Raw genomic sequence first — 16,126 nt, 5'->3', positions numbered from 1 at the left:
CCAGCCTAGGATTTTAAGTGTTAAATGGATGTTTTTACGTAAGAAAATAGCAATAATAGAAGACATAACAGTGGCTGGTTTTGTCGCTGGGTTTTTTTTTTTTTCCCAACTTGGTTTCTGTTGTTTAAATTAGAAAAGGAAGATTCTTACCTTTTTGGTGTATGCGAAGATTTTTTTCAAGAGAGATTAGTGGACAAGGTTCTGGTCTCAAGATACAATCAGTGCCCATTTTGTTTTCAGTGTCATTAAAGTACAATTGCTTCAGAGCAACTCCACTTTTGGTCTTTCTCCTCCCATTCAAGATTTCTGGGAAAATTTCCCCCTATTTTTAGCCTCTATTATACCTTTTTAATGAATTTGCATTCCCCACTATTTTGTTGAAAGGTAACAAACTTTACAATATACCTAAATAATATGGCTGAAAATTTAACTTTTATTATTTTCCTATTATAAAAGTAATAGATATTCATTGTATCATAAAAGGGGGGGAGCACAAAAAGCATAAAGAAGTTCATTTTCAAACTGCTTATAACCCCATCCCAGGTAAACTATTAATATTTTGGCATATTCCATCTCATCAGTCTTTTGAATACAGGTCAGATAGTACCATATATACAGTCTTATCCAGCTTTCTCAACATAACATTGTATTAAAATTATTTTTCTCCTATCTACAAAAGTCCTCTTTGTAAATACAATTTAAATGGCAGAGTAATATTCTACAATACAGATATCCTACTATTTATTTAAACAGCCTCTTAATATCAAATATTCGGTTGGCCAAAAAGTTCATTTGGGTTTTTCCATAAGATGTTATGAGAAAAAACCAGAACCAACTTTTTGGCCAGCCCAAAATTTACAGGCGAGCCAGTGGGTCAAAGCACATAAAAATGAAGACAGCTTTGTTTCCTAGAGAGTTTCTTCTTGAGAACATAGGGAGGAGATACAGGGAGATGGTGAGGGTTGGGTCCAGGCCAGCAGCAAGATGGAACGACTCAGAGGTCCTGGCCCAGCCATTCCAGCTCATTCAGCAGGAAGTCCATATCAGCCCGTGTCAGCGCAGGGTTGGCCACGACCATGCGGAAGAAGTTGCTCAGGGGACCATGGGGCTGGTAGCCAATCATCATGGAACCCTTCCTCACCATGCGCTCCTTGAGGATTGGGGCTACCTACAGGAGGAGTGGAGGGACCCTATAGCTGCAGCCTGGGGTCAGGGGAAGGGATGGGTTCCCCGACTTGCATCTCTCTCTACCTAGCTGCCTTCCAGAGACAGCGACTCACTGCTTGGATTCTGACCATGGCCCCAGTATACCTTTGCCACCATACCTGGCCCACTGGACCTTCTCTACCTCCTGCATTCTCCTCCACCTCACCATTCTCCAAGTTGTCACACGGGCCATTTTCTGCTAAATCCTGACTTTTCACTGAATCTCAACAACCGCTTTTTCAGTCTAACTTCAAGCCTTCGTCATCCTTGACACCTTCTTCTCCCCTCTCTGAATTCCTGTAACATTTTTGATCTGTACCCTGTGATCTAATATATAATTTTCAAGACTGCCTTGAACACACTGGTTTCAAATAGGTAATGCTTGTTTTCTAAATGAATGACTCCTTAAGGGTGAGATTCCCTGGTGGGCTCAGATGGTAAAGAGTCTGCCCTCAATGTGGGAGGCCTGTTTGATCCCTGGGTCAGGAAGATCCCCTGGAGAAGAAAATGCCAACCCACTCCAGTATTCTTGCCTGGAAAATCCCATGGACGGAGGAGCCTGCAGGGCTACAGTCCATAGGGTCGTAGAGAGTCAGACACGCCTGAGCGACTTCACTTTAAGGGTGAGAATATTCTTGTCCTTTTGGATCATCTGCCGCCCCTAGTACCGATCTAACCTTAGGGGCCAGGACATATTGCCTGGCCTTACAGGCTTGTTCTGTTCCCAGCATCAGTGAGTAAAACTTCTGAGACCTTTCTGCCTCACTCAGCTCCCAGAACGCCCCACACAGCCAATCTATGTACTGCACAGTGGTGACTTCTGTAATGCCCCTCTCTGTCTTCTTCTTACTTTATAGAAGCATACCTTATTCTCCATCCCCCAGGCTCACAGAAATGGGGACAAGCGGGTGTCACCTTCTGGTTCACTGTCCCCACTCAGAGCAAGAGTAGCGAAGGTAGCTGCCATGCCGCTCACAGCCAGCAGGGGGCGGAAACGCACCAGCTGGTTAACCAGAGCGGGGCGAAAGCCTACCTTAGACAGCCTTTCACTGTAATCTGGACTCTCCTTCTTCCCCCGTAGACTGGGGGGCACGAACCAGAAACACACATTGACAAATTCAGGCTGGGAGGAATAAACAGGGGGAAGGTGTCAGCAGAGGAAGAGGGACCGTGCCCCTCTCACCGCCCCTCTTCTCCCATCAGGGTTTTGCGTGAGACACAGGCTGGGGGCAGGGGGCCGGAGGACGCGGAAGAGCACAAGGTGGGTCATACCTCCATGACCAACTCAAATCCCTCCCGCTTCTTCAGCTCCTCCACCAGGTACCTGTGATCAGAGAGTGAGAAGTCACGGGTGGAGGAGGAAAGGCAGAAACAGAAGCGACCCAGAGAGTGAACCAAGAGAACACAGAGCAGGAAAGGGGTGCGGGGCTGTAGCCCCCACTCCTACCGGGCAAGGGCAAAGGCCTGGTCCACACGGCGCTCCAGCCCCTGCCCGCCCTGTGCCTTCCACATGAGCCACAGCTTCAGACAGTCCACGCGGCGGCCACACTGCACCACCTTGTCTCCGGTGTCCAGAGCCACGTCGTAGAACTTGTCCTGCTGGAAGAGGTAGCTGGCCTGGGACCCGTGACAGCGCTTGAGCAGGTTCTGCGGAGGGCGGGGGCACAGTCAGCCTCACCACCCCACCGAGATTCCCTCCAGGGCTGCACTGGCTGATTTCTTAGCTCAGTCCACGTGTTTCTTTCCCTGGAACCAGGCAGCACTGATGGGATGGCTGCCGGCTGACTGAAACCCTTTCTCTGGGTTTTCTTCCAACAGTCAAAAGAGTTCTTCCCAAATGACTCAGGATCCCTCTGATTACAATTTATGTTGGGAAGTTTTTCCTTTGCCTGAAGACAGGGGGAGTGAAACAGCCCATTACCGGGGATTAGGGTGGTCAGATATATTCAGCATCAGATGGGATGGTAAGGAGAACATGGTAAGGCCTGGAGCTCCCCTCATGTGAGACACAAGAGAAAACGGAGGTCCAGGGTGGGAGGGGGCCAGAGCAGGGCGGGGGAAGACCCACCGAGGTGTCCCGGAGAAGAAGAGCTGAGCACTGCAGGCCTGCGGAGAGGAGCTTGTGGGGATTCCAGGCCACAGAGTCAGCCCTGGGGTGGACAGAGCAAAGCAGGGTCAGACAGCTCCCAGTCGAGCTGCCCAACTAGAGGCCCCCCGCCCCCCACCTTTTCCAGATCTCCAGTAAAAGGGGCTTTGGTCTCATCTCAGTCCAGAGGAGAATTCCCAAATCTGATGTCTAACTTCCCAGCCCCAATCATCTCTCCCACTTCCCTCCCACCAGCCTCCTTCCCCTATTCCCATCTGTGCTCCCCTGTCCAAGAGTGTTCTCTGGATCAAGGATTTGAAGGGTGACAGTCAGGGTGAAGGGGGCCATATGCACCTCTGGATCCCAGCCAGGAGATGTCTATGTGTCTGTGACAGCAGGACGCTCCCACCCCAGGCAGCCTGTGGAGCAGAAGGAACAATATGGGCCTTGGCCTTGGCTCAGCCCAGCCCATTCTCAGGCCCGTCCCAACTCACATCCACGTGCAGCCATAGCCCATGATGCTGGCACACATCCGCGATCGCCTCCAGGGGGTCAAAGGCCCCCAGCACGGTAGTACCAGAGGTGGCACTGACCAGGAATGGCACAGCACCCTGTGGCAAAAATGAAGAGGGAGACCAAGGCTGAGAACTCATCTGGAGAGCTATCCAGAGCCTGGTGCTGAGCTCTATGAACTCTTCACAGGCCTGACCTGGGCCCTGGCAACCTTACTATGTGTTACTGCCCCTTGTAATTTGCAAGTGAGGACATGAGGGTTCAGAGGTGTTAAGAAACTTGCCCTCGAGCTGAAACTCCAGAGATGGAATTCAAACCTAGGTCTGTCTGATAGTCTATCTCCACAGCTTACACTCTTTCAAAAAAGTTGAATGCCTCACTGGAAGATCAAAATACTATTTTAACTATTCTAATAGTATACAATTTATGAGGAAATTGAATTAGTATTCAAAAAACTACTACAAAGAAAAGTGCAGGCCCAGATGGCTTCACTGATGAGTTAATTCTACAAAACATTTATGAAAGAACTGACACCAGCTCTTCATTAACTTACAAAAAAACAGAAGAGGAGGGAACACTTCTGAATTCACCCTATGAAATGAGTTTTACCCTGATACCAAAATCGACAAAATATCACAAGAAAAGTATAGAATATATCTCATCTAAATAAAGACATAAAAATCTACAAAACCTTAGCAAGGCAAAATCAGCAACAGAGAAAAAGAATCAAATACCATGACAAAGTGGGATTTGTCCCAAGAGTGCAAGTTTGGTTTAACATCCAAAAACCAATTAATGTAATATAGCCATTCAATAAAAGAAAACAAAAAAACCCCACATCTCAATGTGGCATAGTGATCATCTCAGTAGACATACAAAAACATTTGACAAAATCCTCATGATAAAAACATTCAAGGGGAAAAAAAAAAGGATTTGAAGGGAATCTTCTTAACCTGATAAAGGGCAACTACCAAAAACCCCACAGCTAACATCATCTCAATGGTGAAAGACTGAAAGCCTTCCCCCTAAGACCAGGAACAAGATAAGGATGTCCACTCTCCTCATTTCTATCCAACACTGTGCTGAGGTTCTAGCAGGGCAATTAGGTAAAAAAAAAAATAAGAGTCATCCAGGGACTTTCCTGGTGTTCCAGTCGCTAAGAATCCGCCTTCCAATGCAGGGGACATGGGTTCCCTGGCCCAGGAACTAAGATCCCAGATGCCACAGGCAACGAAGTCAGTGCCCTGTAACTACTGCACCCACTGAGCCCACATTCTCTACAGCTCCTGTGCCACAACTAGAGAGGAACCCTCGAACCGCAACAAAGATCCGACATGGCCAATTAAATAAAATACTCTTAATGCCGATCTTGTCTAGTTTGTGAGTAAAGAGAAAAAAGTTTTTTTTAAATAAGAGGCATCCTGTAAGGTAATTAGCCTCCAACTAATAAAAATAAATGAAAAAAATAAAAATAAATAAATAAGAGGCATCCATATTAAAAAGGAAAAAAAGCAAATTACCTGTATTTACAGATAACATATTTTATCTAGAAAATCCTAAGGAACTCCTTGAAAAGACTGAGAATTAATAAATGAGTTCAGCAAATTTGCAGAGTACAAGATCAGTATTCAAAAATCAGTTGTATTTTTACACATTAGAAATCAACAATCAAAAATAGAAAACAAGAAAATTTCATTTATAAGAACACTGAAAATAATAAAATACTTAGGAATAAATTCAATAAAAGAAATGCAAAACATATACTGTGAAAATTACAAAGCACTGTTGAAAAGAAATCAAAGAAGACCTAAATAAACAGAGACATTCCATGTTCATGGATCCACAAATTGAACACATTCCTATCAAAATCCCAACTGGTTCCTTTGCAGAAATTGACAAACTGAGCCTAAAATTCAAGTGGAAATTTAAGGGACCTAGAAAGCCAAAACCATCCTGAAAAAGAACAAAGTTGGAGGACTCACAAATGCTGATTTCAAAATGTACTACAAAGCTACATTAAGACAGTGTGGTCTATAGGATAGCCATGCAGATCAATGGAATAGACTGAGAGTCTAGAAATAAATCCTCACACTTAAACCCTCATTGGGTTTTAACAAGGATGCCAAGACAATTCGCTGGGGAAAACAGACATTTTCAAAAACTGCTGCACACTGTTTACAATAGCCAAGACATGGAAGCAACCTAAATGTCTATCAACAGAGGAATGGATAAAGAAAATGTGGTACACATACAATGGAATATTACTCAGCCATTAAAAAGAATGAAATACTGCCACTTGCAACAACATGGACGGACCCAGAGATTGTCATACTGAATGAAGTAAGTCAGACAGAGAAGAAGAAATACCCTATGACATCCCTTATATGAGGAATCTAAAAAGAGATGATACAAATGAAGTTACAAAACAGAAAGAGATTCACAGAGAACAAACTTATGGTTTCCAGGGATGGGAGAAGGAGGATGAGAGTTTGGGATGGACATGTGCACACAGCTGTATTTAAAATCGATAACCAACAAGGACTAACTGAACTCTGCTCTATGCTAAGTGGCAGCATGGACAGGAGAGGAGTTTGGGGGAGAATGGATACATGTATCTGTATGGCTAAATCCCTTTGCTATTCACCTGAAACTATCACAACATTGTTAACTGGCTATACCCCAATACAAAATAAAAAGTTAAAAAAAAGTGGTGCTGCAACCATTTGCATGTGGCGATATAAACATATTTTTAAAATTTATACTTAAGTACATAGTTGAGGCATTTTTATGTTAATACATATATTCCCATCTTATTCTTTTAAATGGCTACATGCTACTCTAACAATAACTGTAACAACAATGGCAGCTAATGTATATACTGCTTCAGTGTTCCAAGTGCTTTACATACTATTAATTTCAGCCTTATAACAACTCTGTGATCAGTTCTATATCATGCTTATTTTACAAAGGAAGAAACTGACACAGATAACACCATAATTTATCTATTGATGAATACTAAAATTTTTTTTTTAATTTTATACTTTGCCCCAGCGCACACAATTCTAAGCAGTTGTAATGAAAATTTACAGGCTAATCCTAGTAGAAGGACTCTGAGTCAATGGATAGATGTATTTAAAAATGGTACAGACAGTGCTGAAATGCCCTCTAAGATGGCTGCAGCACTTCTGCGTCCCCTGGGTGAAGGGGCCTCCACATCTCCCATTACTCCAAGTCCACGCTGCACAGACCCTCCCAACTCACAGAAACCTTCTGCGCTACCCTCCAGGTCCCCAACATCCTCCCTGCAGTGCCCCCTGGGACTCTACTCAGGGACTCAGTTCTGCCCTTGTCCCAGGGTCTGATTCTGCTCGTGGGTCTCGGCAGGACTGGGAACACTCACTCGGGAGGGATCACTTCAGCCCACCAGGGAAGACAGGCACAGGGCACAGGGGGAGAGACGAGGGGAGCCTTGAGCAGGGCCAGTCAAAGACCCCTCCAAGGAAGGGACAGAGGGGCCCGGCTCCACTGCCCGGGCACCTCTCACTCACCTACCTCGGCCTTGGCCAAGCTGATCTGCCTCTCCAGATCCTCAGGGATCATTTTCCCTCTGGAAAAGAAAACTGAGTGGGTAGAGAAGTAATAGATTCTCTAGGCTAGGCGGCAGAACTTTCAAGAGCAGGGTAACATGTGGTTAGCAATGGGGAGGCCACAATGTTGACTTTTCCCTAAGAGGGGTAAACAGATCTCAGGGGACAGGGCGGAGACTCTAGCAGGCACTGGGAGACAGGAGAGGCAACTCGGAGGGAAGAGAGCAGGGAGAGACGTCGGCCGCGGCGTGGGCCCACGGCCAGAGCCTCTGGCAAGGGGAAGGCATGTTGTGCCAGGCTGGGTCTGAGCCACGCAGACATAAGGACCTTCACCTCTCATCTGCCTTGACCATTCGGACACTGTCGGTGCCAAGTCCCAGAAAAGCAGCTCCTTTCTTGATGGAATAATGACACTGTGGGCAAAGGAAGAGGGCAGGGAGGGTGGGAAAGAAAAAGACTGGTTAAATGGCTGAGACCCTGTAGACCAGGGCTGCTCAAACATTCACATGCCTACAAATCACCAGTGTGTCTGGTAAAGATGCAGATTCATATTCAGTAGGTTTGCACAGGAGCCAAAGATTCTGCATTTCTAACAAGCTCCCAAGTGATACTCATCTTCCCCGGTGGCTCAGTGGTAAAGAATATGCCTGCAATGCAGGAGACATGGGTCCAATCCCTGTGTGGGAAAGATCCCCTGGAGAAGGAAATGGCAACCCACTCCAGTATTCTTGCCTGAAAAATCCCACGGACACAGGAGCCTGCAGGCTACAGTCCACAGGGTTGCAAAGAGTCGGACATGACTTAGTGACTAAACAAGAAGAAGTGTGATAGTGATGCCACTGGTCCACACTCTCAGGAAAAAGGGTGTGGACTGTGTACACTGCACTGGATGCCCCCTCCGCTACCCCAGACAGCAGGCAGTGAAAAAGGGCCCTTACACAGCCCCTCTGGTTGGAAGGAGGCACATCCGCCTATGGGGGAGGCCAGCCTCGGAGGAGAAGGGTCTGGGCAGGCTGAGTCGCGGGTCCCAGACTCAGCTGGCTGGAGATTAGAATCGGGAGCCCAGGGTAGGCCTGTGCCCTTCCCACCTCTTTCGATGTGAAGAGGGCCAAGGGTGGCAGTGCCCGGAGGCCCCTCTGTTTGCAGTCTGGGTATCGCTGATAGCGGGCCAGGTTCAGAGCATACATGTTGGAGATGGAGCCACCTGTCACAGGGAAAGAATGGGTGGTGGCAAGAGGAAGTGGCAGTGGGTCAAAACTGGAGCTTGGCTCTCCTGAACTCTCCACCCAGAAGCACAAGTGACTGGCTACCTGGCCAGGGGGTCCGAGGAACTTGAAAAATGGCATGCTGGTGACCCAGAATGGCAGGATCTGCAGATCTCCTGATTACCCCTGCTCCTCACCCTGGGCCGATCCAGGATCCACCCTCCACCCCCACTTCCCCACCAGGACAGCAGGCACCAATCCCATGGACTGTTTGGCAAACATGAGGATACAGGGGACTGGGCAGCTTCTCTCTGGTTTGGCCCCAGCCCAGTTGGAGAAGAAACAAAGGAGAATCACCCCTCCTGGCCAGCCCAGAGAACGAGGATGGTGGGGGAGGAGGAACTCTTGAAAAGGCCCCCTCCTCTTCACATACCAGGGCAGAAGACCCCGTCCCCAGAACTCCAGCCCACCAGGGCCCGGAGTTTCTTCAGCACCTCCTCCTCCATGAGGACAAACACAGGGGCGATTTCGTACGTGTACCTGCCAGGAGAAGGAATGATGAGAAAGGGAAAGAGACTGGGAGGGACTCTCAGAGGAGGTGGAGAGTGTGAGTGAAAGGAGGGACTAAAGAGAAAACTGAGTTGGTGACAGAGAACCAGGAAAGAAAGAATGAGACAACACTGGAGCCGGGATGCAAGATGAAGTTGGGGAAAGGGAACCCGAAGGGTAGGAGGGGAAAGACTCTGCCAGCAGAGATTCCTCAAAAAGAGAGGGGGGCAGACACCATTCTCCTCTCCTGCTCCCGGGGCCTGTCTCCCACAAACCCAAATCCTTTGTGGCGTGGAGGGCGGGGGTCCTGGGATGGCTCACTGGCTGGTGTTGAGGCTCTCTGTGACAATGCGCCCGGCCAGCGCATGGGGATCCAACCCTGAGAAGAGCTGGTTGAAGAAACGAGGGTGACCTGGAGATGGGGGACGCAGGCTCAGAGTGGAGCTGGGCACAAATTCCAGACACACCTCCCCCAAGCCCCAGACGCACAGGTCTTCACGCTGTAGCGGATCACGGCCCGGCAGTGCTCCAGGATCTGCTCCTGTGACTCGCCCTCGTGCCGCAGTTCCAAGTCCAGCAGCTGCTTCAGCTCCTCGGGCTCCTTCCACTCACAGACCTAGGAGGAGCAGCAGGAGACTCCGGGGCACTGAGGCACCCAACTGACTGGTTGCCCAAACCACATCTCAACAGACAACAGACACCACAAGCTGGCACTCAACACCAGTTTGGAATGTTTTCCAAGCAGCACGTGAACAAGGGTAAATAAACACAGTCTGATCCAGTATGCAATCCCTGAGGCACACAATGAGGCGGTAATGGGTTCTGGGGAGAAGCCTGGACAGAGGAGGAAAGCTCTGAGTCAGGTCTGATGGACAGGAGGAGGAGGAGGGAGAAAAGACCCACCTTCTCGGAGGCATTGGTCCCTTTTCGAATGACCTCATCCACCACAATCCTAAACACATCCTGGAGCAAGGCTTCTGCAGCCACAGGGTCCCCATCAAGGGAGAGGAGAGGTTGAGAGTCAGCCATCAGGAGAAAATCTGTGAGCAGAGCAGGAGTTATTCCCTACTCAGCCTGTGGACCCCACCCAGACCTAACCAGTGAGACCTAACCTAACCCATTCTTCAACTCCAGAACGGGCCTAAGGCCCAGCCTTCACTGTACAGGTAAGGACAAGTGAGAGTATCCAGGGAGACAGGCAGCAGAGACAGGCAGGAAAGAAAAAGGAGGTTAGTGCTGAGCAGATAGAATCCAGTGGCCTCTGTTCACCGAAGGCAAAGATGAGAAGCTTACCTTTTCTGCTCAGGTCTCTGTCCAGATAAACTGGAAGCAGGGGACACAGTTGGCTTTTTAGAGTGTTAGGACCAGCGGAGCAGAGGGGGCAAGGTATAGGCAGCAGTCACGTGACCATGACCTCACTCTCGTGACCCTTGCCCTAAAGATTTGGGACAGGGCCAACAGGTTGAGATAAGTTTCCTGAATAATCGTTAGCTGATAGGATGAAAGGAGGAGAGCAGATATAAGGCAGAAACACGTGCCACCTCCACTTCAGGCTGGAGAGGAGCAGAGAGGAGAACCAGCAGGACATCCGACTTCCCACCGAGAACCAAAGGGTCTGGAGAGGGGATCAGAGAAAGGGCTGCTAGGCTAAGAGGTAAGAGTGGGGAGTGGGACAGAGGCAGGAAACTGCAGCAGCTGACCCTAGAGGCTGAGGTGGGGAGCAACCTGGAGCAAGACTAGGGAGGTAAAATGGTTTAGGCAGGCCTCAGACGTGGCTCAACTGGTAAAGAATCCGCCTGCAGTGCTGAAGACTTGAGTTCAACCCTTGGGTTGGGAAGATCCCCTAGAGAAGGGAACGCCTACCCACTCCAGTATTTTAGCCTGGAGAATTCCATGGACTCTACAGTCCATGGGGTCGCAAAGAGTTGGACACGACTGAGCGACTTTCACTTTCAGAGGCCAATCTCTTTTCGTCCCAACCCCTGGAGTCTTCTCAGAACTGTCCTGATTTCTAAAGTCCTCTCCTTTGAAGAGGAGGAAGAAAGCAGGGCACACTGAGGGTAGCAGTTCGCTAAGCAAGTTGAGTCCTGTGCCTTGCAGGCTGAGCCGCTCAAGAAACAGGGAGTGGCCTCTGAAGTGAGCACCAACTGTGTTCACACCAGGGTGCCGGGGAAGGAGGCACTGGCTAGATGCTGATCCCCTCAGGAGGAGAGGAGAAGGATGAAGGCTGAAGACAGGGGAAGATCTGCAGGGGAACTGGGGCTGTGTCTTAAAGGAGGAAGGGAGGCATGCAGGGCCAGGGGAGGAAGGCCACAAGCTGACACTGGGGGTGAGTGTGGCTGATTCTCGGGTCAGTGAAGGCACCTGGCCACTGGAAAGATCTGCAAGGACATCATGGGGAGAAAGGCAAGAGAGGCAGGGCTGCACGAGTTATGGAGACCCTTGAGTGCCAGCCAGGCCGGGAATCTATATTTTATCTGCAGAAAATGGAAAGACATTGAAAGATTTTGTGGCGAGTTAACATGATGAAAACGATGCGCTCAGAAGACCAGCGTGTAGCAGCTGGAAGAATGAACAGGCCATTGGTGTAAGCCAGGAAAGAGGTGACCCGCATGTGAACAAGGGAGGTGTGGGTAGGAAAGGACAGGGAGAGAAGCATGCAGGCTTAACCACTTGCCGCTTTACACTCAATTCAACACTTACAGAATCTACACTGGAGGGGAGGGAAGGGTCAAAGATGATCCTGGGGCTTGAAGCCCCAGGAAAAAGAAAAGCGCCCCTAAAAAAAACAGTGATGCACAAAGCGGAAGCTAGATGGAAAGCAAAATTGTTATTTCTTGGAAATACTCATCCAAGTGCAAGGGACTGGGGCTAAAAACACTCATTTGGGAGGAAGTCAGGTGCAGCGCTCTGATGAGATGTGAGAATGAAAAGCATCCTTGGGAGCTGGGGTATAACCAAAGCCTGATGATGGGCTCCATTCCCCCCAGGGAGAGAATGCTCAGAGACATGGCCAGGGAGAGAGGGGCAAAACCAAGGCCTAGGGAACCCCCCAAATGAGGAGGCAAGAGGATCCAGAAAACATGGAAAAGAGGGATCAACCTCAAAGTGGACTGATCTGACATAATCCATTGTCAGAAGCTACTGGACCCCAAGGAACCAGCTTAGACTTCTCCCTAGTAGATTGGGTTTGGGGAAACCAGAGCAGCAGGCCAGCCTTGAGAATGAGACTCGATCCTTCATCAAGCGCTCACTCTGGCTCCCTTATGGGGCGTTTTAGGTGCAGAGGCTAGTAAAAATAGGCACCATAGAAGTATTCACCACATGCCTCACTCTGAACTTAACATGCATTAGTCTAATCTTCACAAGCATTAAGGGTAAGTTTATGACCCACATTTAAAGATGAGGAAATGGGGCAGGGGAGGGATAAACTGTGAGACTGGGGCTGCCATATACACACAGCTATATATAAAACAGATAACTAATGATAACCTTCTGAATAGCACAGGGAACACTATTCATACTCTCTAATGGCCTATATGGGAAAAAGAATCCTATTTTTTAAAATAGGATGCAGGAGACCCGGGTTCGATTCCTGGGTGGGGAATATCCCTTGGAGAAGGGAATGGTAACCCATTCCAGTATTCTTGCCTGGAGAACTGGAAGAAAAGCTATGACAAACCTGGAGAGCATATTAAAAAGCAAAGACATTATATTACCGACAAAGGTCCATCTAGTCAAAGCTATGATTTTTCCAGGAGTCATGTACAGAAGTGAGAACTGGACCATAAAGAAGAGTGCCGAAAAATTTATGCTTTTGAACTGTGGTGTTGGAGAAGACTCTTGAGAGTCCCTTGGACAGCCAGGAGATCCAACCAATCCATCCGAAAGGGAATCAGTCCTGAATATTCATTAGAAGGACTGATGCTGAAGCTGAAGCTCCAGTACTTTGGCCACCTGGTGTGAAGAGCTGACTCATTGGAAAAGACCCTGATTCTGGGAAAGACTGAAGGCAGGAGGAGAAGGGGACGACAGAGGATGAGATGATTGGATTGCATCACTGATGGACATGAATTTGAGCAAGCTCCGGGAGCTGGTGATGGACAAGGAAGCCTGGCATGCTGCAGTCCATGGGTCTCAAAGAATAGGACACAACTGACTGAATGAACTGAACACCTGAAACTAACACAACATTATAAACAAACTACACTCCAATAAAATTTTTTTTTTTTTAATGAGGTAACAGATTTCAGAGACAGTATGGATATAACCTGTCCAGGTCACACAGCCAGCATGTATCTTGAGTTGGGTCTGGACTTTGAAGCCCCCACTCCTAATTTGCCGTGCTCCACAGCCTTACACAGGGCTCCCTCGGCCAGAGCTTGCTGTGGTGCAAACAACTCTGGGCCAAGAGTGAGGACACCTCAGGGCCTGTTTCTATGAAATAAGGGCTTCAAACAGAGAACCGCCAAGATATCTAATGGTGTTGATCAGCTCAAGCCATTGGATATGGCAAGCAGGCCAGTAGGGTGAAAAACAGGCTGCAAGGAGGGAATGACTGGTGAAGAAAGGGAGACACCAGCCTGGACGGGGGCTCTTTCCAAAGCTCTAAAGAGAGGTCTGCATGGAAGACGTGGCTCTGTCCACCCGTCCCCTTCTGTATCGATCTGACCAAGTCACTGCTCAGAAATGAAAGGTGGGGGCTTCCCTGGTGATTCAGTGGTAAAGAATCTGCCTGCCAATGCAGGAGACACTGGTTTGATCCCTGATCCAGGAAGATCCCACATGCCTCAGAGCAACTAAGCCCATGTGCCACAACTACTGAGCCTGTGCTTTAGAGCCCAGGAACTGCAACTAAGGAAACCCCATGTCCTAGAGTCTGTGCTCTGCAACAAGAGAAGCCACTGCAATGAGAAGCCCAAGCACTGCAACTAGAGAGTAGCCCTTGCTTGCTGCAACTAGACAAAAGCCTGGACCACAATGAAGACCCAGCACCGTCAAAAATAAAAAATAAATAAATAAAATAGTTTTTAAAAAAGAAATGAAAAGTTGAGGCAAGGGCTCTGAACACCCAGTTTCCTCCAGGGGTAAGTGGGGAGATGAGGCATCCGTACCCTCACATTCCATACAGAATCCTGTCTTGGGGACCTGAGGAACAGCCCTTGCCCATACATAGTCTTCCTTTTAAAAAGCAAGTGGGGAACAAAAGCAAAAATAAACAAATGGGACCTAATGAAACTTAAAAGCTTTTGCACAACAAAGGAAACTATAAGCAAGGTGAAAAGACAGCCCTCAGATTGGGAGAAAATAATAGCAAACGAAGCAACAGACAAAGGATTAATCTCAAAAATATACAAGCAACTCCTCCAGCTCAACTCCAGAAAAATAAATGACCCAATCAAAAAACGGGCCAAAGAACTAAACAGACATTTCTCCAAGGAAGACATACAGATGGCAAAAAAACACATGAAAAGATGCTCAACATCACTCATTATCAGAGAAATGCAAATCAAAACCACAATGAGGTACCATTACACGCCAGTCAGGATGGCTGCTATCCAAAAGTCTACAAGCAATAAATGCTAGAGAGGGTGTGGAGAAAAGGGAACCCTCTTACACTGTTGGTGGGAATGCAAATTAGTACAGCCACTATGGAAAACAGTGTGGAGATTTCTTAAAAAGCTGGAAAGAGAACTGCCATATGACCCAGCAATCCCACTTCTGGGCATACACACCGAGGAAACCCAGATCTGAAAGAGACACGTGCACCCCAATGTTCATCGCAGCACTGTTTATAATAGCCAGGACATGGAAGCAACCTAGATGCCCATCAGCAGATGAATGGATGAGGAAGCTGTGGTACATATACACCATGGAATATTACTCAGCCATTAAAAAGAATTCATTTGAATCAGTTCTAATGAGATGGATGAAACTGGAGCCCATTATACAGAGCGAAGTAAGCCAGAAAGATAAAGACCATCACAGTATACTAACACATATATATGGAATTTAGAAAGATGGTAACGATAACCCTATATGCAAAACAGAAAAAGAGACTCAGATGCATAGAACAGACTTGTGGACTCTGGAAGAAGGCGAAGGTGGGATGTTTCAAGAGAACAGCATCGAAACATGTATATTATCTAGGGTGAAACAGATCACCAGCCCAGGTTGGGTGCATGAGACAAGTGCTCGGGCCTGGTGCACTGGGAAGACCCAGAGGGATCGGGTGGAGAGGGAGGTGGGAGTGGGGACCGGGATGGGGAATACATGTAGATCCATGGCTAATTCATTTCAATGTATGACAAAAACCACTGCAATGATGTAAAGTAATTAGCCTCCAACTAATAAAAATAAATGGAAAAAAAATAAAAAATTTTTAAAAAAAGCAAGCGGGGGCGGGGGAGTGGCGAAGCAAGAGGGACATTAACCCTTAAAATAGAATAACAAAGCCAAGAAACAAGAATAAACTTAGGGAGAGCGCTTTTAGCCCTGGCTGAGAAGATGCTGCAAGTGCCAAGTAGGGTTCATTTGAAAACTGACAAGTTTTTCTGACTTCATGGGATCTCCAGTTCATAAATTCCTCCAACCATAGACTCATTTGTATCTTTCTTTTATTTACACAGCCGGGGTTGTACAGTCTGTTGCTTCAACCACCCTTTGTCCAAAATCCTCATCTCCCTAGCCCTAAAGTCCTTCCACCAAACTCACCTGGCAGAATCCCACTCCAGCTGGCCAGTCCTTTTCTTACCAAATCCACCCGGACTGTGGATTCTGTTAGTGAAGACCACCTAAACATTCAAGTTGGTTTTGCTATAAATTCATGGTCTCTGTGCTCATTCCAATTAAACATGGCAGATTAAACACATATGTTTACCACTACTCCTTCCTGAAACCCCACTAAAATTACATCAGTGGAATTTTAAATCATGAAGAATAAAACAAATGAGAGACAGGAGGTGAGAAATGTCAATAAC

At 47.6% G+C, this 16,126-nt stretch overlaps 1 protein-coding gene across 6 annotated transcripts in view; it reads right to left on the bottom strand.

Moving 5' to 3' along the window:
* Window positions 1–413: 413 nt before the first annotated feature.
* The window catches only part of CSAD (cysteine sulfinic acid decarboxylase), a 27,670-nt gene continuing 11,957 nt past the window's right edge, over window positions 414–16,126 (bottom strand). For 4 of the 6 annotated variants that reach the window (XM_020895048.2, XM_020895050.2, XM_020895051.2 and 1 more), the window contains 14 exons: window positions 10,050–10,186; window positions 9,636–9,762; window positions 9,468–9,558; window positions 9,031–9,137; window positions 8,481–8,596; window positions 7,726–7,805; window positions 7,358–7,412; window positions 3,787–3,903; window positions 3,647–3,711; window positions 3,275–3,356; window positions 2,654–2,853; window positions 2,479–2,530; window positions 2,240–2,329; window positions 414–1,168 (listed from right to left, as the gene is read on the bottom strand). In XM_020895048.2, coding sequence (XP_020750707.1) covers window positions 995–1,168; window positions 2,240–2,329; window positions 2,479–2,530; window positions 2,654–2,853; window positions 3,275–3,356; window positions 3,647–3,711; window positions 3,787–3,903; window positions 7,358–7,412; window positions 7,726–7,805; window positions 8,481–8,596; window positions 9,031–9,137; window positions 9,468–9,558; window positions 9,636–9,762; window positions 10,050–10,175 — 1,482 coding nt within the window. In that variant the 5' untranslated portion in view covers window positions 10,176–10,186 and the 3' untranslated portion in view covers window positions 414–994. The other 2 variants (XM_020895052.2, XM_070454366.1) reach the window with 2 other exon arrangements.

Source organism: Odocoileus virginianus, chromosome 24 (assembly GCF_023699985.2).
Source record: "Odocoileus virginianus isolate 20LAN1187 ecotype Illinois chromosome 24, Ovbor_1.2, whole genome shotgun sequence".
Classification (NCBI taxonomy): Eukaryota; Metazoa; Chordata; class Mammalia; order Artiodactyla; family Cervidae; genus Odocoileus; species Odocoileus virginianus.
The sequence above is the reverse complement of the archived record's forward strand: the minus strand, read 5'-3'. Positions and strand labels throughout refer to the sequence as shown.